The 27,680-nt window shown below is 45.2% G+C and overlaps 1 protein-coding gene across 1 annotated transcript in view; it reads left to right on the top strand.

Moving 5' to 3' along the window:
* The window catches only part of LOC311509245 (uncharacterized protein), a 40,413-nt gene extending 13,113 nt beyond the window's left edge, over positions 1-27,300 (top strand). The window contains exons 3-11 of the mRNA XM_084574368.1: positions 19,462-19,658; positions 19,740-19,829; positions 20,970-21,084; positions 21,508-21,647; positions 21,748-21,950; positions 22,035-22,144; positions 22,272-22,413; positions 22,492-24,106; positions 24,346-27,300. Of these exons, the coding sequence (XP_084430494.1) occupies positions 19,462-19,658; positions 19,740-19,829; positions 20,970-21,084; positions 21,508-21,647; positions 21,748-21,950; positions 22,035-22,144; positions 22,272-22,413; positions 22,492-24,106; positions 24,346-24,432 (2,699 nt within the window). The 3' untranslated portion in view covers positions 24,433-27,300. The remainder of the gene's footprint in view (positions 1-19,461; positions 19,659-19,739; positions 19,830-20,969; positions 21,085-21,507; positions 21,648-21,747; positions 21,951-22,034; positions 22,145-22,271; positions 22,414-22,491; positions 24,107-24,345) is intronic.
* Positions 27,301-27,680: the final 380 nt, after the last annotated feature.

The raw sequence follows: 27,680 nt of genomic DNA, 5'->3' as shown, positions 1-27,680 counted from the left end.
GCAGTAATAGCAGCAGCAACAGCAGCAGCGGCGGCGGCGGCGGAGGCTTTAAAACAAGAGTCCTGCTGCAGATTCTGTGTTTGGCAGCCGTCCGAGCAGGGTAACCGCTGTCAGGAAACAGATGCCTGGTTTAACGGTGTTTGGAGGGACCTGCCCGTGTCCTGGGGCGAAGTGAGGCTGAAACTGAAGAGCTAAATTAAAGCTAGTGTTTCTGCTCTCAAATCACAAACTCCAGGAATATTGGGGACTTTTACAGATCAGAGGTCAGAGGCGTAATTTTCCCGCTGGTAAACACGAGAAGTTATAAATAAACAAGAAAGGCTGCCAGACTCAAGAGCATTCCTTTAGTCCGTTCCTTTTTATTTTTGCACAATTTAAAAACAAGTTTACAGTATAATCTGCAGTGCAAACAATAATATAACTACATAAAACTATAAACCTGCAGTGTCATAACAAAAGAAGTAATTATAATGGAGCAGTTAAATGCCAAATGGGAGAAGCTATTCCGTGATTTGATTTCCCCTGAATTCGTAATGAAACTTGACCTCTGCAAGTTCAAACTCCTGGAAGATGAAGAGACAATTTTCAGTCGTCTCTGCTTTGTTTTCTACAATAAGATTTGTTTTCTTAGCTCTTTTTTTTTTGCTCGCCGCTGAAAGAAGTTCATCCATTGTGAGCGATGAGGAAGGGGAAGAGGATTATGAAAGAGAGAGAGAACTGGTTTCGAGTCTGAGCATCAATATTTGTATTGGCAGCAGAGACAAAAGTCCGACGAGGAGGCCTTTTAAAGACGCGGCAACAAACCGGTTCTGTCAACGCGAGGAGTCGAGAAACTGAGCAGAAGAGGTTCCAGGTTGTCTTCGGTTGTGAAACCTGGAATAATAAGGACCTGGAATGGGTCCCGGGATGTCTCCAGTGTGTCCAGCGTGATAGCATCGGACCTGCACGCCCTCTGCTTGGAGGACCGCAGTCAAAACACGGCAGACAGGCGCTCGTGTAGGAGCCTGCCCAGGCATCTGGGAAAGACCAGAGCGTGTGAATCTGTGTGTGTTTGTGCAGAGACACGAAGCTGAACTGTGCAGCAGATTATCTCTTATTACTGTTTTAGTGATTATTCTTCAGATTTGGGTATTTTTCACGCTTTAATCGACGGGTCAGAAGATGAGTCTGAGGCATCGGATCGTCTGCAGAACTAAAAGTAAATTAAAATTGACACATAATGGCCAAAAAAGGAGATGCATAAGCGTAATAAAATGCAAATAAACTAAAACAGATTGATAGAAATGTATAAAAAGTGCAATATATGAGATAATATAACAGACATAAATATCACATCACTGTATATAAAAGTTATGACATATATCGTTTGGTTAAAATATAAATAGAAGTGCAAAAATAAATAGAAACTACCTCTTAAGGTAAAAGTAGAAGGTCATAAACGGAAATGCAAACGTCCGTTTCCCGCTCAGATGTCTGTGGCAAAGCGCCAGGCATCACTAATCGATCACAGATGTGCAACACGGCGTCCTACTATCCAGCCAGTGACGACATCGTTGTTGTCGTGCCACGCTGTTGTTTCTTTATTCCTCACACAGAGAACAATCATAAAACTGGCAAACTATGAAACCACCGCCGCCCTTTCATCTGTCCACTCGCCGCCGCTGACTAAACTCTTACTCAGGGCTTTAATTTTTACCCAGAATTCCCGGCGTCTCTGACACCTGACTGGTCCGCAGATATTTGAGCTCGAGATTCTTTCTTTTTTTTATTATTATTTCTGTTGCTCTTTTCAAGGTGAGAGGTGGCCGCAAAGCCTCGCTGAGATCTTTATCACTGCTACGCAAATGATTGATTTGCATCGCCGTCTCGCTCAGCTGTCACACACAGACGGATGGGGCGGTGAATGAAGAGTCAAAATAAACTTGTGTGCAGTGGTTAAAGCTGGGGAGGACTGATTTGCGCAGAAGTCTGAGCAAAGGTCAGACAGCATTGTTCTTAACGGTTCTCAGTTGTCACCGAAACTCAAAACCCAAAACCACAGCCCACCTTTCACCCTGAGCCTCCTCATGTGGAAACCCAGCAGCGAAACTTCGTATTTACTAGCACGAGTGACGCTAAAGCAAAAGATTGAATAAAAAAAGCGTGAGAAGATTTAAAAGAAGCTTTATCTTGAGCTCAGCTTGGAGCTCCATGTGCTCGTCAGTTAGTCGGAGGGGGGAGAAACCTGTAAAACACGTTGACTAATCTCTACTCGGTGTCTTACAGGAAGTAATGTTTGTCAGAGGAAGTTAGGGTGGGAGGAAGCGCCTGGGGCGAAGCTGCTGTGGAGGGAGAGGTGTCTGCTAACCTCTCGGGGCCGAACGGGGGCCCAGGAGTCGCCGAGAAGACAGACGTGTTGTTTTAAAGGAAGCGCAGGGCGTGATGTCCTAGTTTGACCGAAAGACAGAGCTAATGTTGAGCAAGTGGAAAAGTGACACTGGACATCAAAGACAGCATTTAAACAGTTATTAGTAAAAGTTGGGGAACCAAAATGGTGGACGGTGTTCCTCAACGTTGAGATTTGTTCTTATCGCCCATATTTCTCTTGATTAATGTCCCGAGCTTCTTCCAAACTGATTGACTGACATGTCCAATCAGCCCCAACGTCAATTTGCTTTAAGACAGAAACCGTCTTACAGGCTCAAGTCTGACTAGCTTGAAGTTAGTTTCCTCTACGAACCCTATCAACCAATGTTTTCACTCTTCTATAATAGTCTGAGGTCAAAGGCCAAACTGTGTCGTCCTACGTGGACATAAAGGACACTAAACGTCCACTACATCCATTAATATATCAGCAGGTTCTTCTGGCGTCTAATTAGAGGTCTAATATCAGTCAGGTTCTTCAGATTGTTTTCCAGAGTGAGGATACAGTCCTGATCTCATCTTCCTCTGAGGAACAAGCTGCTTCCTGACTCCACTTCCCCTTTCATCGACCCAAATGTGTCGGTCAGAGTTAGCCTTTCGTCAGGTCATTTGCGAGCTGGCGACGGATGCGTCGTACACAGCGAGAAGCCGAGCCGGCGGTCTCATCGGTCGGTGACGTAGCTCCAGCGGAAAATTTCCTTTCGCTCCGTTCGGAGTCCGCTCGGCCCGCCGCCGCACACGTCGGCCCACTGATGCCGAGAACATGTCTGAGGACGCTGTTGATTTAAAACGACAGCGTCTTTGATGTGACGGGATTACTGACACGACGCCTCGCCGCTCTGTGTGTGTTTCTTTCATTCCTCCGCCGCATCTTGAAGCCATTTGAGCGACGGCTGCGTTTCATCCTGTGATTTATTTATCATGTACAGCTCAGTTTAATTAGCATTTCCACCTGTTACCAGACCAAAACAGGAACATAATTCAAGCAGAACAGCAGTTACGCATCAATTTTTCTGCGTCTACATGAACTCAAGACAAAACATGACTTATATTCACTCTGTCGGGTTTTATTTGTGTGTTTACCATCTCCTTTAATAAGATTTTATACGACTCATCTTCAAGTTTTCAAGGTAAACAAGAACCGTCTTAAAGTCCTGCAAAGATCTACTGAGCCAGTCAAATCGTTTGCCTTCATGCGAGGATTTTGAATTAGTTTAGACGGCTCTGATTGGTTGGAGGACTACCCAACTCATGCAGAGGTTTTCGTATCGGTTGAAACTTGCCCAATAAGACAAACAACTTATATTTTAGAACACCATCCCGCCTAAAATAAGTAAAATGATCTCACAAGTAGAGACAATAATAGTGTTTAGGGGATAAAAAGAGCTGATATTTAATCAGAGGGGATTTCTTTGCTGCAGTAGAGAGTATCCAGCATTAATTACTGATGAAACAGGGCTGATTAATGTGTGATATTAAGATCTGGGACTCCCCGTGCACGTCTGGAGCTGCAGCCGCCTCTATAATGACAGGGAAGTGAGCTTGGTTCGATCTTCATGGTGGAAAATTACTGGCAGCCTCTGGGCCCCGCCTCTCTCCTTATGAATGAGAGTTTACATAGGCAGCGAGGCAAGTATGTGTCGGTCATTAGGAAAACAAGAAGCTGCGAAAGAGACGGTTTGGTGCAGCGGGAACCACGGCGACCTGCAGCTTATAAACCTGAATGACGGATTTACGAGCCATGATCTGCTGCGTCTTTCTTTTCGTTTCGGCAACAGAACTGAAAAGAGTCCTTTTTGTCAAATTATTATCCCCGCTGTAATATAAATAATAAAATATCACTGCAGCCTAGAGTTTTGACTTTTCTTTAGAGACACTTGCACGAGAAGACTGACTGATCTAAATCCTCCCTCCCTTCCGTTCACGCGGTTGTTTCTGGGAATATTTTTAATCTCTGAAATCAGAGTTGTGTAATTGATAGGGATGTGTGAACGATCAAGTGAAGGCTGCGTCATCAACCTTCGTCGTTTCTTCTTGCGACAGTGAGTCTTTGTGATCGGAAACAACAAAAAAAAAAAAAAAAAGAAAAGGCAGAGGGGAGTCGCTTTCATAGCACTCATACTTGATGTGTAGTTTCCTATGAAGCAGGGCTGCTTCAGGAAAACGTTAGAGGAGGTCTGCATCATATGTCAGAAAACACTTAAAGCTGCAGCTAATGATTTGTTTATATTACTGGGTTGTGTCCTGATCTCAGTCTGGTAACGGCCTGGTGGCTTACCGGCTTTAGGATGTTCAAATTATGAACATGCCTCACGATTTAACCCTTTAATGCCCGAGCCTCAGCCCGTTTTATTACAGAATGAAGATGTGAGAGTGTAGGTGCAACGTCTCAGATTTCAGAAATCGTTGGAATTTTTTCCGATAGCGTAATTACGGTTATCCAACGTGTGCCGGCGGCGACACATTTGGTTTTAGAGGATTAAGGTATATGTAGTGGAGCTCAGCTGAAACCTGCATGAACAAAGACACAATTTTATCCAGCAGTAGTTTTTTTTTGGGATAGGGTGGGAAGTGCTAATCATTTTCCCCAACTAACTGATTAATTGTTTAGTGTATAATAGCTTATGTAGGTAGATGGAGGATCTTCTACTCAATGGGATGTTGAGTTATTTTGTCCGTCCGGCCTTAGCTTTCGCGCCGACCTGATCTGTAGCTGGCGGGTATAAAAAAATAAATAAAACGTCTCTAACCTCAAACGTTATTCATGAATCAGTTGTACAGGTGAATGTGTCATAGTTTATAGTAGATTATCCTGGCTGTAGGTGATGGCGTGTTGCAGCACGATACGAACCTGACTCTTAAAATCAACATCAGCGAAACATCGGGTTCGTTAACGGGATCGATATCTGGGGGTTTGAGTCTCTCAGCTTTAAATTCGACTTCTGTTCATCTAATGAGGAATAAAATCTGCATATAGTGTCTTAAAATAAATGAAATTATAATCAAAACGCTTCCTAAAGTGATTTATTAGTTAGGGAAGAACTGTATTACTCCTGAAGTCAGGACTTTATTTGCACAAAATACCCCAAATTAGCTGATTCATAAAAGAATATTTGAGGCTAAGTCTGAGTGAAATGGAAAAGTTTTTTAGCATTTTATCAAACTGGACAATAGTTTCAGCCACTTCCTGTAAAAACAAGTGAATAATTTGGTTTTTGAAGACGTATAAAGATGAAACCACGAAACAAGTGAACTCAGTAATTAAGAGGAGTCCATCTGGAGGAATGATCTCACGTCTCGCGCTGTTCAACCCGCCGTCCTCCTCGTCCTGCGATGCTTCTTCTCGTGTTTACATATTTGAGCTCCTGCTTCGAGATGAAAGAGGAGCCGGCGCCTCCTTCCAGCTGGTTCAGACATGTCGGACTAACTGGCCTGGTCCTCGCCGCTGGGCCCAATCACCAAAACAATGGGTCTGGTTGTGTAATCGCTCTGCGCGCTAAAAGACGCAGGCTGTGGACGCAAAACGCCATGGGACATGTGATAATAAGAACTGGAAACGCTTCAATGATATCACAAGATGTTCCACCTTTTAACCAAACCTCTACAGGGCTGTTGTTTACACACATGCTGCGGGGCAAATGCACAACCCCCTGTCTTCCGCCTCCTCCGGCTGTTTAAAGGTAGCTCGTCATGTGTTTCCTATTGGGCTTCATGCAGCAGCAGCAGCAGCGGCAGCAGCTGACCGCGCTCTTGAAGCGATCAGCGTCCACGTGCGGCGCAGTCCAACGCCAGCGAAATATTTTTAGCCACGCGGCGTGTGTATTTTTAGGAGCCAGTTGGGATCGACAAATAAAAAAAACCCCGTCGCCCTCGAGGCGAGAGATTCCAGGGCTCAGACGTGACAGATCCAGTGTCTCATAGTTGAGTTTTGCCCAGAGATAACACACAGGAGTCAAACTGCGCTGATAAATATTTGCTGTGATTCATTTTTAATAAAGACTCGACTGAAGATTGGACGTTAAAGCGTCTCTAATCAAAACTGTGGCTCATATTAAGGAAAAAAGGTGAAGAATAAGTGAAAGTTTTGCAATTTAACTGCTTGTTATCTGTTTTATTACTTAATTATCTGGCTGATTAATTATTAAAAGTTTAAATGATGCCAACCCTGAGTTTATGTTGGACGGGTTTCATTCCAAAATGCTATAAATCTATTTAAGAAAGGAAAATGGACACTTGATGTCTGCTGCTCAGTAATAATTAGAGAAAACTTGTGATTTTGTCGTCTGAGCGATGATAGTTTTGGCAGAAAAGGTGAAGAATAGGATTTTTAGCGCCAGAAAGTGGCAGGGAAACGGAAAACAAACAGAAGGCGTACACAAATAACCACCTTTAACTCCCACTCTCCCTATCGACAGCTCATAGTTTCCAAAGAAAGCATTTACGTTTCCATCTGATGAACCGTTGCAGCCAAAATAAACACGACGAGGATATGAAGTCTGAATATGTATGAGTTTTTAATCTTTGCATCAGCTTCACGGTGTTGCAGTTTCTGTCCTTGTCTGACTGATATCTGACTAATTTAGGTAGTTGATTGATAGAGCAGGAAATATTTCATATTCAGAAAGCAAGTCAGGAAATAACAACATGTACTATGAATCTGGTCAGATAAATTCCCCAGAACAGTTGCTTTGTCAGTTGAATTTTGCAACTCCTCAAGCTTTTCGCTGTTTGTTTTAACGGGGACGTACGAGATCTGGTGAAGGTGAAACAGAAATCAAACAGTTTTAGGTCACAGTTGAGTCCAGACGTAAACTGAACACAAATAAAACCAGGTCACTTCAGTCCACGTAAACACGCTCCAGGACGACCTGCAGAACCTGATTTCTGAGTGACTTTTGAAATGTGAGCTTCGCTTTTCACTGTTGACACACATGTTCTTTCTCTTTCATGTCTGATGACCCGTCCTGCTTCCTTTGCCCCCCTCCCCTCCACCCCTACCACCACCACTACAGGTAAGAGAACAAATAACCTCTTCTCACCTGTGACGTTTTAATTCGCTTGTACAAGCCCAGGAGCTTCGGTTTCATTTTAAAGAGTACTACTGGTAGCTGCGGTAGTACTCGAGTCACGCAGACGCGCTGGGACAAACTCACCGAGCCTGTTCGACTGCATTCACCTCCGAGACCGAGAGAGACTGTGTGAATGTCCTCACATGTGCTCATAATGTAGTTAAACCAGCAACTGATTTCTTTCTCATCAGTCACTTCCCTCGGCTGCAGCAAGGTTGATTAAAAACATCAGTTAAAGGCCGTAAAAGTCGCACAAGCGTCTGCGGCTTTGAAGGCTAACCCTGCTAGCATGCCGTAGCTTTTACAGATGAATTAAATTTATTAATACTGAGTGTAAGAGTAACAGTCTAGGTGCTGGTGCTTTGTGTTGCAGCTGCTAGTGGCTCACTTTACTCAGCACCCAGGGAAATACAAATACTCCCGAACATCCACAAATTCTTCGCTAATTTAATTGTTTAATAATTAAATCTGCGTTTCAGTGAACTCAGCTGCTCGCGTTCGCAGAAGATCAGATCAAGTGTCTCGTTTCCAGACTGCAGCTGTGACCAGAGGTGGATGGTGTCGTCTAGCGTTTAATGAAGCGCCAGCGTTGGCTCGATGCGGCGGCGGCGGCTCTCTCCGTGTTATTCACAGCTGTACAGATGTGCTGTCTGGGGTCGGTTGTGTCTGCGGCTGCGGGGAACCCAACGCCGATGCTGATAATTGCTCAAACCTTGTGGTTACTCCCGAGTCAACGCGTTTATTATATTTTATTGTCTGAGAGCGTCAGTGTTTTCATGGTTTGCAGTTTCCTGCTCAGTCGGCTTCACTTCCTTCAGAAGGTGAAAGCTGCTGTCGTGTATATTTAACCTCCACCTCTCACACAAACCGCTCGGCATCGATGGAACTAATGAACCGTCGCCAGCGTTTACGTTGTGTGTCTGTGTTTCACCACAGCGCCACCACTTCCGCCTTGTGGCGCCCGCGACACGTGGCGTCACTGCCGAAAAGAAAGCTCGTTTGAGGGTTTTAAAGTCGCAGGCTTTGCCACTGGCAAGCGCTTCTTCATTTATTCTTTTTTCTTAATCAATCAGCAGAAATGTAGAAGTTTAAGACTCGCTTTCTTTAAAACTCGCTTTTTTACAATGAGATCTGGTGCAGAAAATTAAGTTGAAGCGCGTCTGCCGCCGGGATCGTAACTCTTCGTTCCACCTTAAACGTTCCTAAATGTCACAGGCAGGTGAAACCTGAATCATGGCGCTGGTGATGTCACTTGGCGGAAGGTGCTCTGGGCTGCGACGCCCGCCGCCGACGCCGAGGCAGGAAGCTGCTGAGGTCGGCTGGGTTTTCCTCTGATTCACCCCGGGTTGAACAATGACGCAACAGCTCAGAACTCGAGTCACAGTACCGGGAAAAACGTTTTTAATATGCAAATACGCCGAGCGCTCCTCTGACGTCTGTTTTCCACCGTCAGGCGGGATTTGTGCGGGAATATTCAGGATTAATCTGAATCGAACGAAAAGTAGCGCGACCAAATAAGTAGCCTCGATGCTACACGATTTAATAAATCTAATAACTGGTTGATCTACTCCACACTTCCTGGTGTTTTTCAAAGTAAAAGCCCGCTTATAAAAACACGAGACTGACTGTGTGTTTCAGATTTGAGCTTCTTATTTAGCTTTTACAATTAAATGCGTATTTTCTGATGGCGTTTTTCAAAGTAAAAGCTCCACATGCAAAGTTTAGAGTTGCTATTTGAGACTTGAGAGTAGCTATTATGATTTTCTAGTAATTAGTCACAGCGATCAGGTCTGTCCTTAAAGAGTGAGGTGAAGGAAGAGGACATGATCAGACACACACCGCAGAGAGCCGACTCCTCTGATCTAACCGATAGTGTTAGTATGAATCACATCATACTTTGTGTGTGTGTGTGTGTGTGTGTTTCTGGCACATTCATGTTTCTATTAGTGTGTGTGTGTGTATCTGCAAGCCTCCACAGTTTACATAGCTCGGTTTCGGTTCTTAGTTTTCATTCTTAGCTCTTGAATCCTGACAGGAGTGAGACCTCTTCCCGCTCCGCCGCTCAAACGATCCCTCAGGCCTGAACAAAACAGCTTTGAAAAGCCAGCGCTCCCCCCCCCTCTCCTCCCGCCTCTCGCCCCCCTCTACTCCTCTTTCCCTCTCGCTCTCTTGTCTAAATAAACTCTTTACACGCAACTCCGCTGGCCGCCTGCCGAGCCTGTCTGCTGCAGAGGCCGCCTGTCAGTCAGCGCTCAGGGTTACAAAGCAGGCACTGCCAGATCCTCCATGGCAGGTCGGCTCGTTTACCGACTGGTTTTAATGCATTAACTCGTTGACTGACTGGTCATTTTAGTGCATTTTAAAGAAATCAAGTCTTTTATTTTTATTCCTGATAAAGTTCCTGGTGTTTTTTTTTTTTTGTTGTTGTTTTTTTGGTGGAAAGAGGAAGGAGAGAGCAGATAAAACCCTGAGAGCGCTAATTCTTAAACGTGAACATTTTTGAACCAGGTTTGGTGCAGACGGACGTGTGTGTGTATAAAAAGACTGTTGATTGCTGTGTGTGTGTGTGTGTGTGTGTGTGTGTGTCGGGGGGTGGAGGTGGGGGAGTGTGGAGGTGGGAGGAGGGGGGGGGGGGGTGTTTCCTGTCCTCAATGGCTCGATTGCACGACAGCGATAAGAGCACCGGAGCTACATTATGTTTCAAACCCCATTACAGATTACAGCCCGTTCCTCCTCCTCCTCCTCCTTCCTCTCACCTACTCACCTCTTCACCTCCTCCTTTCTCTCTCTCTCTTCCTCACCTCCTCCATCTCCTTTTATTACTGCCTCCCTCCTTCCTCTTCCTCTTTACATCTCCTTCCTCCTCATATCTCCTTTTTTGGCCCTCCACCTTACTCCTCTTTCTCTGCTTCACCTCCTCCCCCCCCGTCCTCTTCCTCTTCTTCTACTCCTTAACCCTACTTCCTGTCTGTCTTTTCTTTTTCCTCACCTCCTCCTTCACCCCTTCGCCATTTGATGTATCCCTCTTTCCTCCTCCTCGTCCTCCTGCCCTCATCGTCCCACCTCCCACTTCTTTCCTCCCGCTTTTAACAGCTCTCCCTTTTCACCTCCCTTTCCCTGCATACCTTTCTTTTCCTGGAGCACCCCCCTCGTCCTCCTCCTCCCTAATTCTCCCTCCTCCCTTTCCTCCTACCCTCACCCCTTCATTCTTGCACCTACCAAACCTTTCTCCGTGTTTTTTTTTTTTTTATTTTTATCCACCAGATCGCTTCCCGTCAGCTTTCACCTCCTACCTTTCTTTCCATTTTCTCCTCCTCCCCTTACTCACCCCTTCCTCACCCTCTCCTCCTCCTCCTCCTCCTCCTCCTCCCCCCCTTCATCAGTATCTACTGTATAATAACATTTAGCAGTTCCAAACTGGAGAACATGCAATCATGCAAACCATTCAAAAGCCAGTGAAGGCCTATCAGACTCTTTGGCAGCTCTGACCACTGTGTGTATTTGTGTGTCTGTTTATGTTGTGTGTGTGTGTGTGTATGTATATGTGTGTGTTCCCACAATAATCATGCTAAATGCACTCCCTCTCCCTCTCCCTCTCCCTCTCTCTCTCTCTCCTCGTCTTTTCCTCCGCCGGCCTCCTTCCTCTCCTTTCTCAGCTCAGGATGCCGGAGGTTGAAAGTTCGCACGCGAGGCTGAGTGTGTGATAGTGTGTGATAGCGTGTGTTTTTTTTTTTGTGTGTGTGTGTGTGTGTGTGTGTGCGGCAACTTACAGCAAATTAGCCGTATTTCCACAAGTTGTGTTGACGCGAACAAAGTGCCTTCCTGAGCTTCAGACGCTTTGTTTTCTTTCTGGGAGTAAAATTTGATGCCGCAATCTTCACTTTTTATTTATTTTTTAATATTTCTGCACTATTTTCCGTCTCTTTTCTTCACATTTCCGCCAAAAAATGTGAATATTAAAAGCTATCCGGCATCCCAGAGGGCAGCAAATAGATGAGAAGAAAGAAAAGTGACCCCTGGCTGCGATGAAACTTGATTTAAAACTCTAAAATGAACCTAAATGTGTTTATCTTAAACTACATTTAGCCTCAACGTGTCCTTTCACTTCCGCCACTAAAAAAGTGTGTTTTGAAGCAAGAGAAGTGGTAAAACTTCTGCTTTTTGTTCTGTTTATAACTTAGATGCGTTTAAGAAGTGATAAATTTCCACATATGTGAGTGTAATGTTTAAAACGCCGCCTACAATCCAACAGGTGGTGACTTTAGTTTCGCTTTTTGGGTCTAAAAGTTCAGATTCTCACGTTTAGAAGTGAAGTTTTGCTCGAATCCTTTTGTAAAACCACATTTTTGTAATTTTTGCGCAATTTATCTTCATGCACAACCTGCCTTTTCGCAATTTAAAGTCCGTATTTGATTGACTGAGCCTTTACATACCGGACCAGATTTACAAAAGAAAGATGAACTCCAGAGCTCCAGTCGCCCCCCCCCACCCCCCCATTTAATGAGTGATTGGTACGATCCGTGTTTGTGTTTGAGGGTGTGGTGGGTCGGCACACCCGAGGACGACCTGCCTCTCCAGACGGGGGAATGTAAACGTCGAGACGTCTCCTGCAGACGCAGCCTTATCGTAGCATGCCAGGGGTCGGGGGGTCAAAGGTCAGCGGAGGGGCAGGTTCGTGTAAGTGTGTGTGTGTGTGTGTGTGGGCTTCTAGTTTTTACACGTGCGCCGCCGCCGTGGCTGTGACGATGGATCGCTCTGGGAAGCGGCTGACAGCGGGAGTTAGTTTCAGGCCTGCGGCGACTTTCACTGGAAGTTACTGCTCAGACCAGAAGGCAGAAAGTTTTTAGAGCTTTTTATTAAGTAAATGTACTCAAAGCACGCTGAAAGTCTGCGACGAAAGTCTGCGATGAAAACCTGCCACAAAAAAGGATGTTACTGAGTCTGATAAAACACTATTTAGATTTAATTAAGGGACGTGTTTTAACCGATACAGACAGAAAAATGAACCAGTCGGAGACATTTTGTTGCTTCGGATGATGTTGCTGTCGCTGCATGAAGCCCCGCCCCAACGATCTGATTGGTCCCCTAGATCTGTGCAGGAGCAGAATCAGTTCCCAATGGAGAGACGCCAGAACAACTTTCCCCAACATGAGAGAAAGTGGGATCTTTTAACATTGAGTCCTGATGTTAAATGTCCCAGAGTTGGTCTCCTGTAGTGTCCTAAAGTCTGTCCTTGTCTTCCTTGTCTTCTCCTAGAGTTGGTCTCCTGTAGCTTCCTAAAGTCTGTCCTTGTCTTCCTTGTCTTCTCCTAGAGTTGGTCTCCTGTAGCTTCCTAAAGTCTGTCCTTGTCTTCCTTGTCTTCTCCTAGAGTTGGTCTCCTGTGTCTTCCTAAAGTCTGTCCTTGTCTTCCTTGTCTTCTCCTAGAGTTGGTCTCCTGTAGCTTCCTAAAGTCTGTCCTTGTCTTCCATGTCTTCTCCTAGAGTTGGTCTCCTGTGTCTTCCTAAAGTCTGTCCTTGTCCTCCTTGTCTTCTCCTAGAGTTGGTCTCCTGTAGCTTCCTAAAGTCTGTCCTTGTCTTCCTTGTCTTCTCCTAGAGTTGGTCTCCTGTAGCTTCCTAAAGTCTGTCCTTGTCTTCCTTGTCTTCTCCTAGAGTTGGTCTCCTGTAGCTTCCTAAAGTCTGTCCTTGTCTTCCATGTCTTCTCCTAGAGTTGGTCTCCTGTGTCTTCCTAAAGTCTGTCCTTGTCTTCCTTGTCTTCTCCTTGAGTTGGTCCCCTGTAGCTTCCTAAAGTCTTTCCTTGTCTTCCTTGTCTTCTCCTAGAGTTGGTCTCCTGTAGCTTCCTAAAGTCTGTCCTTGTCTTCCTTGTCTTCTCCTAGAGTTGGTCTGCTGTAGCGTCCTAAAATCTGTCCTTGTCTTCCTTGTCTTCTCCTAGAGTTGGTCCCCTGTAGCTTCCTAAAGTCTGTCCTTGTCTTCCTTGTCTTCTCCTAGAGTTGGTCTCCTGTAGCTTCCTCAAGTCTGTCCTTGTCTTCCTTGTCTTCTCCTCGAGTTGGTCCCCTGTAGCTTCCTAAAGTCTGTCCTTGTCTTCCTTGTCTTCTCCTAGAGTTGGTCTCCTGTAACTTCCTCAAGTCTGTCCTTGTCTTCCTTGTCTTCTCCTAGAGTTGGTCTCCTGTGTCTTCCTAAAGTCTGTCCTTGTCTTCCTTGTCTTCTCCTAGAGTTGGTCTCCTGTAGCTTCCTAAAGTCTGTCCTTGTCTTCCTTGTCTTCTCCTAGAGTTGGTCTGCTGTAGCGTCCTAAAATCTGTCCTTGTTTTCCTTGTCTTCTCCTAGAGTTGGTCTCCTGTAGCTTCCTAAAGTCTGTCCTTGTCTTCCTTGTCTTCTCCTAGAGTTGGTCTCCTGTAGCTTCCTAAAGTCTGTCCTTGTCTTCCTTGTCTTCTCCTAGAGTTGGTCTCCTGTAGCTTCCTAAAATCTGTCCTTGTCTTCCTTGTCTTCTCCTAGAGTTGGTCCCCTGTAGCTTCCTAAAGTCTGTCCTTGTCTTCCTTGTCTTCTCCTAGAGTTGGTCTCCTGTAGCTTCCTAAAGTCTGTCCTTGTCTTCCTTGTCTTCTCCTAGAGTTGGTCTCCTGTGTCTTCCTAAAGTCTGTCCTTGTCTTCCTTGTCTTCTCCTAGAGTTGGTCTCCTGTAGCTTCCTAAAGTCTGTCCTTGTCTTCCATGTCTTCTCCTAGAGTTGGTCTCCTGTGTCTTCCTAAAGTCTGTCCTTGTCCTCCTTGTCTTCTCCTAGAGTTGGTCTCCTGTAGCTTCCTAAAGTCTGTCCTTGTCTTCCTTGTCTTCTCCTAGAGTTGGTCTCCTGTAGCGTCCTAAAGTCTGTCCTTGTCTTCCTTGTCTTCTCCTAGAGTTGGTCTCCTGTAGCTTCCTAAAGTCTGTCCTTGTCTTCCTTGTCTTCTCCTAGAGTTGGTCTCCTGTAGCTTCCTAAAGTCTGTCCTTGTCTTCTCCTAGAGTTGGTCTCCTGTAGCTTCCTAAAGTCTGTCCTTGTCTTCCTTGTCTTCTCCTAGAGTTGGTCTCCTGTGTCTTCCTAAAGTCTTTCCTTGTCTTCCTTGTCTTCTCCTAGAGTTGGTCCCCTGTAGCTTCCTAAAGTCTGTCCTTGTCTTCCTTGTCTTCTCCTAGAGTTGGTCTCCTGTAGCGTCCTAAAGTCTGTCCTTGTCTTCCTTGTCTTCTCCTAGAGTTGGTCTCCTGTAGCGTCCTAAAGTCTGTCCTTGTCTTCCTTGTCTTCTCCTAGAGTTGGTCTCCTGTGTCTTCCTAAAGTCTGTCCTTGTCTTCCTTGTCTTCTCCGAGAGTTGGTCTCCTGTAGCTTCCTAAAGTCTGTCCTTGTCTTCCTTGTCTTCTCCTTGAGTTGGTCCCCTGTAGCTTCCTAAAGTCTTTCCTTGTCTTCCTTGTCTTCTCCTAGAGTTGGTCTCCTGTAGCTTCCTAAAGTCTGTCCTTGTCTTCCTTGTCTTCTCCTAGAGTTGGTCTGCTGTAGCGTCCTAAAATCTGTCCTTGTCTTCCTTGTCTTCTCCTAGAGTTGGTCCCCTGTAGCTTCCTAAAGTCTGTCCTTGTCTTCCTTGTCTTCTCCTAGAGTTGGTCTCCTGTAGCTTCCTCAAGTCTGTCCTTGTCTTCCTTGTCTTCTCCTCGAGTTGGTCCCCTGTAGCTTCCTAAAGTCTGTCCTTGTCTTCTCCTAGAGTTGGTCTCCTGTAGCTTCCTAAAGTCTGTCCTTGTCTTCCTTGTCTTCTCCTAGAGTTGGTCTCCTGTAGCTTCCTAAAGTCTGTCCTTGTCTTCCTTGTCTTCTCCTAGAGTTGGTCTCCTGTGTCTTCCTAAAGTCTGTCCTTGTCTTCCTTGTCTTCTCCTAGAGTTGGTCTCCTGTAGCTTCCTAAAGTCTGTCCTTGTCTTCCTTGTCTTCTCCTAGAGTTGGTCTCCTGTAGCTTCCTAAAGTCTGTCCTTGTCTTCCTTGTCTTCTCCTAGAGTGGACTGGATTCAGTCCAATAAATCTTTCAGTCAGAGTTAATGTAGTGTGGAGAGGGTAGCTGGTACCTTGTGTTCTCTACTCCAGAAATGTTCTGGTCATCCAACGCTGCCATAAACTCCCTAACCCTCTCTGGATTAAGATGTTTCTCCTTGACGCTGTCTCCAGGAAACTTTTCTCTTCTTTTAAACGTTCAGTGTTTGTTGTTGTTGTTGTTTGGATGATTTTATTGGAGCTGTTGAATCAAGTTCCACCTCCTTCTACCAGTTCACCAGACAAGTGAGTTTTCTATCCCGCTGGTGCTCGACATCTTTATCAGCTCAGCTTCCAGGTCTCTGTGCATTTCACATTAAAATATTAGCACATCAGTTATTAATTTCCGGCCTGAATCCCGTATTTGCCTTTCATGTTCTCTCGCGGTTGTGGACGTTGGCTTGTTTACCATTTTCTGTGGGTGCGGTCGTCAGTGGAATAGCTATGGTTGTCAAAGTGAGACTTCTAACCGCGGAGCAGGAAGTGGCGCTAACGACAACGGTGTCGGTCGTGGGGGTGAAGGCGGGGGGGGGAGGGGTTGGGGTGGTGGCGTAGGGCAGGAAGGCATGCAGTTAGAAAAACAATGTGAGAATGATTGCCACATCAGCTGTTATCAGTTGTTTGTAGAAGCTTCATTGACACGTGGTTGACGACAAAAAGCAGGACTCAACATGCTCCGAATAGTTTCGTTATTTGAGTTTAATATTTAATATTGGTTTATCCAGCGGGCTGCCTTTTGATTATTGCATCACTCCTTATGCAATGCACGTCGATTGTGTAAAAAAAAGTAATTTATGTTGAATATTGAAGCTTAAATTAGACTTTTTTTTATCAGAAATGTGCATTAAACTGCTGTTTTAGGGTTTTAGCTTGGTAATAACGGCACACGATGAATAAAGAGTATTAAAACACGCGTTTATATGTGAAATATAGTATTTTAGTATGTTATAGCGCCCCCCTAATGGACAAATAATGGCCATTTGTGGAGCAGATCACATGCAGTCTGTTCCACATTGAGCCAAAATGTCGCTGATCAAAGGGACAGTAACACAGCAGGAAACTAAACACATCAGACAGCAGATGATACCTGTTAGAAACACGGAGAGACCGTTTAAAAGGAAGTCTGAATCTGAAACCTCGTCTCGATCTCCAAACCAGACAAGCCCGACTTTTTTTTTTTTTTTTTTGCAATGTCCTCGCCGTTCGTGTCCAAACCTGCCAAGAGATGCATCGGGGGAGATCGAAGACGAGCGGGTGAGAGAGAGAGAGAGAAAAAAGAGAGAGAGAGAGAGAGGGAGTGTGAGTGTCGGTGATCCCGATCTCCTCCTCCCTCCTCCTCCAACCCCCCTCCACCCTGCCGTCCAAAGACATGGAGAACAATGACTCCATTCAGCTCTTGGGTTTCAAAGTCAGAAAGGAGAAACCGCAAAGTGCTCGAGAGCGGGTGACGGGAGATGGAGGGATGAAGGGGGGGAGGGAGGGAGGGAGGGGGGATAGGGAGTGTTCACAAATATGATAGAAGGAGAGAAAAGAGAGATGATGATGAGGAGGAGGAGGAGGTGGTGGTGGTGGTGGTGGTGGTGGTTAGGGATTGAAACGGGTGTAGCAGCCTAAAATGATTTCATGTCCTGTGGGTTTGGGGTTAACAAGTGCCGGGAGGTTTATGGGTCTGAAAGCTCATTAAAGAACAAAGAGGAAACTGTTATTTAAATTAATTTAAAGTGAAAATGTTGCAGAAACAGTTTAATTCTAATAGAAAAAGTCCTGCTCTAACGTTAGAGCAGCAGTAACGGTGCTAATATCGAGGGACTAGCTTTACTTGGGGACCTCTAGTGATGTATAATAGCTCCAGAGGACGCCTGTGATGTTAATCCTCTTTAAATCGGCCATGTTTGTAGTTTGTAAAGTAGCCTACATACATGGTTTAATTTCAAACCCTCTTAAAGTTCAGTTTGGAGACGTATAATCATTGGATGAGGGGTTTTCTCTGCACCAGAACCCCCTTTTTTTTGATCAAGCTGGCGAAGGGGGTCGGATTGAGCGCCCCTGGGCCTCTTCTTCATTAAAAAGCCATAGAGGAGTAGAGGAGGTGGGTTTTGGGGGGGGTTTCTCTTGTTTTACAAGGGCTCTGGCTGTTTGTAGGAGTCAGCTGTTTCTTGTTAAAATGTAGAGGGAATGAAGACAGAGCTGGGAGTTCCCCAGGGCACCTGCGTCGGTCCTCTCAGGTTTTATCACACTTTTTCGCTTCAGTTCGTTTATTTTAAATATGATTTCTCTGTTATTCAGCATGTTCGCACTTAATCAGGCTTTTGTTTCACCCCGGTCTAAAATAGCTCATTGTTGAACCGATGAACTGAATAGCCTCCAGCGACGAGTTAGAGGCCCTCGCTCTCTGAGCATGCCCAGACAGACACCCCGTCTAAAAACCTAGAACCGCTCTGAGACAACAGTGAAACCGAAGACAAACGCTCTGCAGCACAGCACGGCATACGTCTTCACCACGTCTTATTTGTGTCGTGGACAGCTGCTGCACAGTTTGCTCTTATATCTCACCAGCCAGTCAACAAGTTACGTCCTGTCCCGTTTCTGCTGAACTGCAGCACATTTCATTACTGTAAATGTCGCCCCTTTTTTTTCTTTTCAGGTCTAAATTTAGCGTCTTTATGTGTCATCTATTGAGGGAGGGATGTCTGTCATTCCTGAACTGTGAACCAATGTTTGTGTGTGCACCGATGTTACAGGAAGGACATCAAAGCATGAGATTTAGAGTCTGAATGTTTTTTTATTTCCTGTGGATCGACCCCCACGTCGGGTGATTTCAGCACAAAAGTCAAGAGTCAAAAGTCTCAGAAAGCGTCAAATGAATTAAACGAAGCTCGCGCGTTTGCAGCCCAAGCGTTTAGTAAACTCCTACAGCTCAAACTAACGAGACATTTGCACATTTTCGCAATAAATTTCCAGGAAAAAAAGCAGAATATTTGTTGAATTTCATCCTAAATTATATTAACTGAATAACTAACTGATGGAAGGATAAATCAGGCAAGCAGAGGAGGAATCTTTGGTGTTTTGGGACGTTTCTAATGTGTATGCCACGTACAAGAAACTGTCTGTAGTTGCAGGTTGTTGCTGCCAAAGTCAAACATCTCGACTAGAGCGAAAACTTTTTCTAGACGTTGTCAGTGGAGAGTTATTATCTCTTGATTATGCTCAGAATGATCGTTTGGTCGGGGAGAGCGCGCCGCCGGTCGATCGAGCCTCTCCACTTCACACGAGTCCTGCTCGCCAAAATGGCCGCCTCCCCCGCTGCGTTCGCTCCGCAGGGGGAAAACCGAGGCCAACGGGTAATTTTGTGGCTCTGCCTGCTATCCTCGTTTGGCCTGGAGGTTTTAACGAGGACGGGGCAGCAGCAGAAACAGAAACAGCAGCCTTCATGCAGGGCTGCAGCTAACTGGTGTTTTTATCAGTTTCTTTATTAATTGGTTGCCGTTTTAAGAAGATGCAACCATTTCTGAATTTAAAAACGGTTGTTAATTAGTTGGTTTTTAGATTGGGCCTGTATCAGTTCATCCGTCATCATTTTAAAGTGGTTTCCTTCTCCAAAAAAACAAAAAAAAAAAACAGCTGCTTCCTCTCTGGAGGATATTTTAAGGTGGCTCGGGGCAGTTTTTTTTTTTTTTCCTCATGTTTTCGAGCTGCTGCGCTTTCGGTGATAAGAGGAGGAAGAGGAAGAGGAGGAAGAAGAGTTGAGTGACATGAGTTGTGAGACGACAGGAAACATCAGGCGACTCCACCCTGATAGAACGAAGCGGCGGAGATGTGCTCTTCCTCTTTTTTTTTTTTTTTTCACATTTCATCAGATGTTGTTTTTGAGGAATTGTGCCGTTGCGCGACCGTGAACGCAATCCAGACGCCAAACATGGCCGCCGGAAATAAAAAAAATAAAACGCTCTGTCTTTGGTTTCTTCACCTGCAGCCACCATGAAGGCCGGCAAGAACAACTCCAGCTGGACCAGCGAGCGCAGCCTTCTGTTCGGAGGGAACGCTCCGCCGAACCCGCTGACTCCCCCCTCTTCCGCTGTCGCCTCCACGACCTCCACCTTCTCGCCCTCCAACCACGTGGTGACCTCCATCGACGGCGTCAGCTTCTCAGAGGGCGACCTGCTGCTACAGGTACGGCCTCGTGGATAGAGGATCAAGTTATTAAATTATAAGCACGGTGTTTTAAATAAAGTTTCCTCCTTTGGCGTGCAGGCTCTCAACGGCTTCGTGTTGGTGGTGACGGCAGAAGGCTACGTCTTCTACACATCCCCGACCATCCAGGACTTCCTTGGCTTCCATCAGGTACAGACGATAAATAATATTCTAACAGGAATCAAGATGATAAAGTTTTGAAGCTCGCCGCGGTGCCTCTGGTTGGTGGTTGACTCACTTTTGGATCCGGTGGAGATTAGAGGAACTGCAGTTTTTGGCGTTTACATATAAATTTGAGGTGTTTCCTTGTATTTTAAAGTAATTTTTAATATATTTGTAGTTGTTTTGGGTCAGTTTTATGTATATTTTAGTCGTTTTTAATGTTCTTGTGGTTGCTTTGTTTGTTTTTGTGTCATTGTTCGTCTGTGGTTTTGGGTCAGTTATGTTTTTTATACTTTACGGAAGAAGAAGATCTGCAGTTAACCGACATAAAGGCTACATAAATGACTTTAAAGCTTCTCCAGCGCCTCGGTAAAGATGGACACGCAGAGAACTGAGCAGCTTTGTTGACTGTGAACTCTTGACTTGTAAACACATCCGTTTAAACCGGGGTTAAAGATGTCTGCAGTCTGGGAGACGGTGGTAAACACAACCTGGACTGAGGATGCTAATCAGGACAGGAAGCTGCTGTTAAAAAAAAACCTGAATTCACCAGCTGCTCTGGCTATTTATGAGCATTAAAGTGTATTTATAGAGCAGGAACAAAACTGGATGTTGACCATTTGCCATTGGTTTGAAAACCTCTCACAAACGCTGACTTCTTTCAAAGCAACAAAGCCCGAGGAGCAGTTTGAAGCCATTTTTTCAGCGCCGCTCACAAAGGAGGGTTTTGTGTGAGCTTTGTTTGTCGACGGTTGAGTAACAGAAAGAGGCCCGGAGGTGTGGTTCGCTCAGCACCTCTGTCTTTTAGCACAACGGCGTCTCTGTCTCCAGCCCCGAAGTCGAGCCGACGGCGTGTCAGGGCCGAGAGCATTGTTTCTCGCCGAATGTGTTTACACCTGCATCATCGGGCTCGAACACAGCTCGCCAGTACAAACACTGGACTGAGGGCTGAGCTGGAGGGAGGCCAGAGCCTTTCCCTGTCCTGACACATATACACTGAGGATGCATGATTTCATACCAGTCGCATAAATCACTCTTTGTCAAACTGAGTGAAAGAGTACAAGTATAAAAACGTTTCTAAAAAAAGCTTTAAATAAATAAATAATGAGCTCGTTTGTCTTGTTTCAGTCGGACGTCGTCCACCAGAGCGTCTTCGAGTTGATCCACACGGACGACCGAGCTCTCTTCAGACGGCAGCTGCACTTCTCTCTCAACCCGAACTACGACGGCAGCGCGAGTCCCAGTAAGTCGTAGTTATGAAAGACAAGCTCCTGCACAAATTGAGACAAAGTGGGACAAGAGGCACGAGATTATATCGTGTTTGTTTCTGAGAACGGCGGGTTTTCCCTCATTTTTCATCATCTAGGATCCCTCTGTGGTGGTTTTGGGGCAGTTTTCTGCATGTTTTAGTATTTTTTTTATTCTCTTTGTGATCATTTGGGGTATTCTAAAGTAATTTTTAATGTCTTTGTTGTTGGTTGACCTCAGTTTTAAGTATTTGTTGTCTTTTTTGACGCATTTGTGGTTGTTGAGATAGTTCTGTGTGTGTTTTTGTAATTTTTAATCTCTTCAAGACACAAAGAGTTGCTGTATAGAACCTCTTCTTCTTTCAGACCATTTCTTAGTAGATTATTATTCATTGGTGAATATTTTCTCGTTGCTGCAGGTGAGCAGAACAGCGCTGAGATCAGCACCAACTTGGTGAACTACGACCCGCAGGTCATCCCTCCAGAAAACTCATCCTTCCTGGAGAGAAACTTCTGCTGCCGTTTCCGCTGCCTGCTCGACAACTCCTCCGGCTTCCTGGTAAGTCACACCTCACCGGCACCGGCCCCACGGTTTGGGACGTGTAATGTCTCGCACTCAAGAGATTTAAGCCTCCGTTCTTGTGTGTGTTCGTCTACAGGCCCTGAACTTCCACGGGCGGCTCAAGTTCCTCCACGGTCAGAACCGGATGTCGGAGGACGGGACGCTGGTTCCCCCGCAGCTCGCTCTGTTCGCCATCGCCGCTCCTCTGCAGACGCCGTCCATCCTGGAGATCCGCACCAAGACGCTCATCTTCCAGACCAAACACAAGCTGGACTTCACGCCCATGGGCATCGACACCAGGTAGACACATGCACGCGGCAAAATAATCTGAAGAATCTGAGCCGTAAGACGGAGCCTCTAATGAAAACGTTTGCTTGTCCACAGAGGGAAGGTGGTTCTGGGTTACAATGAAGTTGAGCTCTGTATGAAAGGCTCAGGCTACCACTTCATCCACGCCGCCGACATGATGTACTGCGCTGAAAACCACGTGAGAAGTGAGTCAGAAGCTCTTTTCATTTCAAGTCACGGAATAAAATCTGAACGCTGCTGTACCTCCCAGAGTTTTGTTCATCTTAAAATCACAGGCTGGTATAAATCTGACTCTCTCTGCGTCTCACCCAGTGATCAAAACCGGTGACAGCGGTTTCACCGTCTTCAGGCTGCTGACCAAAAACCGGACGTGGGTCTGGGTCCAAGCCAACGCCAGGCTGGTCTTTAAAGGAGGGAAGCCAGACTTCATCGTGGCCCGGCAGAGAGCTCTGACGTGAGTTGATTTCTCACCTTCATTAACTGAGATTATTTCAGTCCTGCAACGAGTTTGAACTCATCCGTCTCTCCACAGAAATGAAGAAGGAGAAGAGCAGCTTCGTCTCAGGCGGCTGCAGCTGCCGTTCAACTTCGCCACTGGAGAGGCTTTGCTGTACGACACGGCTCCGCCCATCGACATCCCCGACCCGTGCTCCGCCCCCAAGCAGAGGAAGGTCGAAGACTACTCCGATGACTCCATCAGCCGCGACTCCATCCTGGGCTGCATGCTGAGCCAGGACCAGTCCATCTACTGTGACCACAACAGCGCCAACACCTTCAGCTCGCTCAACGACATGGCCTTCAAGGACACCCACGCCACGGTCAATGTTCCAGGAGACACCACGCCCAAACCTGCCGTTCGAAGCCTGGTGAAGACGGAGGCCACGGTTCAGGACATGATGGACACCCTGCAGGACATCCTCGGGGACAGCGAGCTTGCCGAGACGCTGAATGTGGGGCCCGATGAGCTGAAGAGCTGGGAGAGCACCCTGCTGAAGATGAACTTCAACAGCAGCGAGTTCAGCGACGACCTCAACGACATCCTCAGCAACGACATCCTGACGTACGTCGAGGAGCAGCTCCAGAAGGAGGGCGGCCTCAAGCTGCCAGACCAGCTGGATGACATCCCGCCCGGCTTCCCAACTTTGGACCTCCAGAACCAGGAACTCGACCGAGGAGGGGAGCCGAACTTCAGCTGGCCTCTGGAGCCACAGAACCAGCTCATAACCAACGGAGGCCAGGTGATGGGGGGACAGTCTACTCCAGTCCTAGGAACCATGAGACTGAGTCACATGGACTTTCCTCAGTTAAATTCTTCTGGGTTAAATGGTCCCAGTCCGGTGACCTTTAACCCCTCCCTGTCGGACTCTTGTCTTCAAACACAGAATCAGCTGAGAAGCTCTCAGGTCAACGACCTGGGACCATTCTCACTCAGACAAACTCCAAACAGTCACTCGAACCATTTTCCGACGAGGGCGGTGAGCCAACCGGTCCCGGACCAAACCTCAGACAGACAGTTAAATCAGGTGTTTACCTTCCAGGGTAACCAGTGGAGCCCCTCTGTGTCCAACGCCAACCAAGTTGACAGCTTTGTAGAGACATTCGCCCCAAATATTTCAAACCAGACACCGGGTTTTTCTGCAGATCCCCCCTCGTCCAGCTGCTTGCAGGGTCACTTCTCTCTGCAGAGACAGTCCTGGGCTCTGGAGCAGCAGCAGCAGCAGCAGCAGCAGCAGCAGCTCATCAACGCCGGTCACCCACAGATGGCCGCCCGCCTCAACCAGATGCCAGGACTTCAAAGCAGGCCGATGACTTTCAGGACTCCGGAGGCTTCCAGCGCTCCGGTTCCTGTCCAGCAGGACGCCCAGCCGCCTCCTTCCAGAAGCTGCATGTTCAGAAACGCCACCCCGGCAGTGGCGCCCCTGAACGGGATTCATCACAACCAGGCGAGAATAAACGCCGCCGCCAACCCCATCTCCTCCAAGTCGGCCTGCTTCTATCGAACTCTACCCGGAGGCGGCTCTGTGCCCGGGATGATCCCGAATCCTGACGAGGCGGCGATGTCCTGCCAACTGGCTGCTGGTCTGAACACGAACGGGCTGCTGGCGCAACCGCAGTCGTATCTGACCTTCGTATCTGAACAGACGCAGGTAAACTGAGCTCCAGAGCTTTAGTAGAATTTAATTCAGTCGTAGCTTTAATTAATAATTTGCCAGATGCAGAGCCAGTATTCTGTTGTTACAGCTGTTCTGAAATATCAGTCGATCAAACAGTGAGTTGATTAATTCGGAAAATAATCATTAATAACGTCGGACAAATTAAAAACTAATCCAGGTTTATTAGAGACCTCAGATTGAAGCGTCTAACCTGTCGTTGGGTCTTTTCACAGATCAACAACTGTCCGGTCGTCGGAAACGGAGGCTTCTCCTTCCCCTCGCTGCCCAACGGGAACACATGCTACTCAGAGAACAAATAGGAACCAGCCGCTGTGACGTCTGGACGACGGAGGAAAAGAAACTGAAGACTTCTGTCTCTAAAAAAAACGAAAGTGGAGCAGATTGATGGACGGGAACGCGTTTGGGAAAGAAAAGCACGACGAGGCAAAAACAAGACGAGATTCTCCTCTAGATTTCTGACTGATGATGATGGAAGCGGGAGGTTTGGTTGAGGACGGCCGGTCTCAGCGGGACGTTTGGAAGTTGGACGACAGTCAAAGGAATTCCTCTCTTGGAGCTGGCTGGATTGTACCAAAAAAGAAAAAAAAATCATTCTGTAAAACTGTCACGACGATGGCGGTGATCAAACAGCTTTGTCCCCATTTTTATTTTTTTTTTTCAGCAGCTTGATCAATGGAAAACATTAATTGTATTTACTGCTTTTAATTTTTTTAATTAAAAAGAGTAGAGGGGCGAGTTAGTGCTGCTGCTGGAGACCAACCAGTTGATCCTCATCTTTTCTCCCCCCCAAAAAAAAAATAAATGAATCAGCTGGGTTAATGTCAGAAATCCTCCCAGCTAACAGCGGCTCTTCCTGTTTCCCCTCATGAACGATGATTACAGACTACTGCCACCTGCTGGTATGAAGCGGTATCTGCTGTCTGCACCAGCTGCTCGTTGGCTGTAGTCGTTGTGGCGCGTTCAAGTGCATCATTGAGGCGAAACAAAAGAAAAACGATGAGGACCGACTGTTTGGTTTTTCAGCCTCTTCCTCTTCGTCTTTTTAAAGACACTCCTAAGCTGGGACTGACCGACCAGGAAGTGAAAGGAGAGAAAACTCCCGTGAATCCTACGCACACGAAAAAACAAAACAAACACGCCGGCTCGGAGAAGTGCGCTGAAAGGAATCTACTTTGAAAACGCTCAGAAGGATAAAATAAATCCCCTGGATTAGGTTCATTTCAACTCTTCACTGTCCCACTGAGGCAGACAGGGTATATATATAAAACAAAAATGATTAAACATAAATGAATAATACGCACAACGAGAATCACAGCATCATCCTACTAACAGACGACTTTGTGAGATTCAGTGAAAACAGCTGCTTGTTTATATATTTTAAAAGCTTTGTCACTGAGCCAGTTTTGTTTCTCCTTCAGTCTTTCTCTTCTGTGTCGTTGTTTGTTAGGAGACGGTGCCTTAAACCGACAGAAACCTTAAAAGGGACTGCAACTTTAAAACCAAAGCTCAGACTCATCGTCACCAAGCCATTTTGTTTGTCCTTTTATTTTTAATCTTTTTTTTTATTTTTGCACTAATTCTTTAAAGTCTTTGACTCGCCAAAGATTCCCACGTTAAAACACATTAACAGATATTGGGTTATATTTATGCTTTAAACTCAAAGCTGAGCGTTGCCTTGAGGATTTTATTTCGCTGTGAACATTCGCAATCGACGAGGATGTTTATCAGTAGCTTCCGTCCTCTTCCTCTTTCCTGTTTCTGTCCTCTTTATCAACGTTTCTTGCTCGGCGTATCGACGACCCGTCTGGCAGCGAAACGCAGAAGTAAAACAAGTTAAAGGCAGCTATTGTATATTTTAAAAGAGGAATAAATAATGGGGGGGGGAAATAAATCACGTTTAAGTGCCTTTTTAATCGACTGTCTGTTAAAACAAAGCAGCACTTAGATTGAAAAGAAAGCAGTTGCTTCAGGCCATCAAATCAGATTCTTGTCCAAACAATCAGCACTTCTGTACTTTTTTAAATAATCTTTTTCAAAAAAAAACTTGAATACTTGACTTAAATACCAAAAAATTCTTGTTAAAGCCATCTGGGATGTTTTATTCTCAAGGATACCAAAGGGACTAACCAGAACTCAAACCTGCTGTCTGCTTCCTAGTGGACGTTTCTGTGAGTTTTATGGAAACGGAGCCAAATTTGTACAATTAAAAATGATGATAGTCGTCATTTTAATATTCACAATTACACATTTAAGGTCCTGTGGGTGGTATCAGTGTCTGACTTGTAAATATTTTTCATGTCGACGTCCAGAGCCTGTTGTGTAAAGTTATAGAAGCCACATTTATTTTCTGAATGCAAAAGTAAATGTATATAATGTGAATGTGGCGGTATATGTTTTATATCAATATTATTTAACCTCAAATTATTCAAAAATATGAGTTTTTTTTAATCAAAACCGCAGCTTGGATGTCGACTAGAAAGATATTTGTTAGCCAGAAATTGACACTACCGTAAAGAGGCGTTCTGGGAAACGTAGTAAAACACTATATTGTGTTTATGTTTTGTTTATGCCCTGATATCAGATGTAAAATCATCCAAACTGAGCTACAGATGCCTGAATTTGTCCTCAAGTCACAAATAAAACCTAAAGTATGGATGGAGACTCAGTACAGAATGAAGCGTTTTATACTGGTTTTTCGCAGTACTACTTCTACTTCTTCTGCCTTTTTAAATCTGCTTTGAATCAGCCTTAACAAAGTATTCTCCATGTAGAAATATAAATGTTGCTTGCACCTCAATTTAAAAAAGAAAAGAAAAAGAAAAGCCTTATTATACTTTTATTTTTCAACCCCTGAGGAGACCAAGGCTCCTAAATGCAGTATCTTTGTGTAACTGTATATAAATATATATATTTGTCTTTTTCATCATACTTATTGTCATATATTATGTATTTTAATATTGCCTTAACATGACTCACACCTATCTGTTTTTTTGTACATTTTCTGCACAGCATACACATTTATAATCTCTCGTAATGATGTTTTTTTTTTTTTTTTGTAACGTTTGAATCTTATCTTGTGGATTTGCTTCAAACATATTTTGCTTCTAACTGTGTATGAGTGTTTCAGTCAATCTTTACATGCTCACTGCAATAAACCGGTGATCTGATCACTGCAGTGGTTTGAATCATTGAATTTATTTATTTTTTTATAGCCAGTCATATCAAATCTTATTTTTTTATGATTATTTTTATTATTATTTATATTCTTTATTTTTAAAAATAATATTAATTTTACATTTCTGATCAGTGCAATGGTTTCCAGTGTCCACTAGGTGTCAGTGTAACCCTGTTTCGGTAGTGACCAGAAACTGACTTCAAATGCTGTAAATTGCTGAAAAAACTAATCTATTCTTATTTTTACATTACTTTTACATTACTTCATTAAAAAGTAATAATAATTTATCTTTTGATAACACTTAAATATATCTTTAAATTAATAAATAAGCCATAAAAGTAAATTAAAGTAATAATGTATTTAATATTTCAT

The sequence above is a fragment of the Chelon labrosus genome, assembly GCF_963514085.1.
Source record: "Chelon labrosus genome assembly, chromosome: 24".
Lineage (NCBI taxonomy): Eukaryota > Metazoa > Chordata > Actinopteri > Mugiliformes > Mugilidae > Chelon > Chelon labrosus.
The sequence above is the reverse complement of the archived record's forward strand: the minus strand, read 5'-3'. Positions and strand labels throughout refer to the sequence as shown.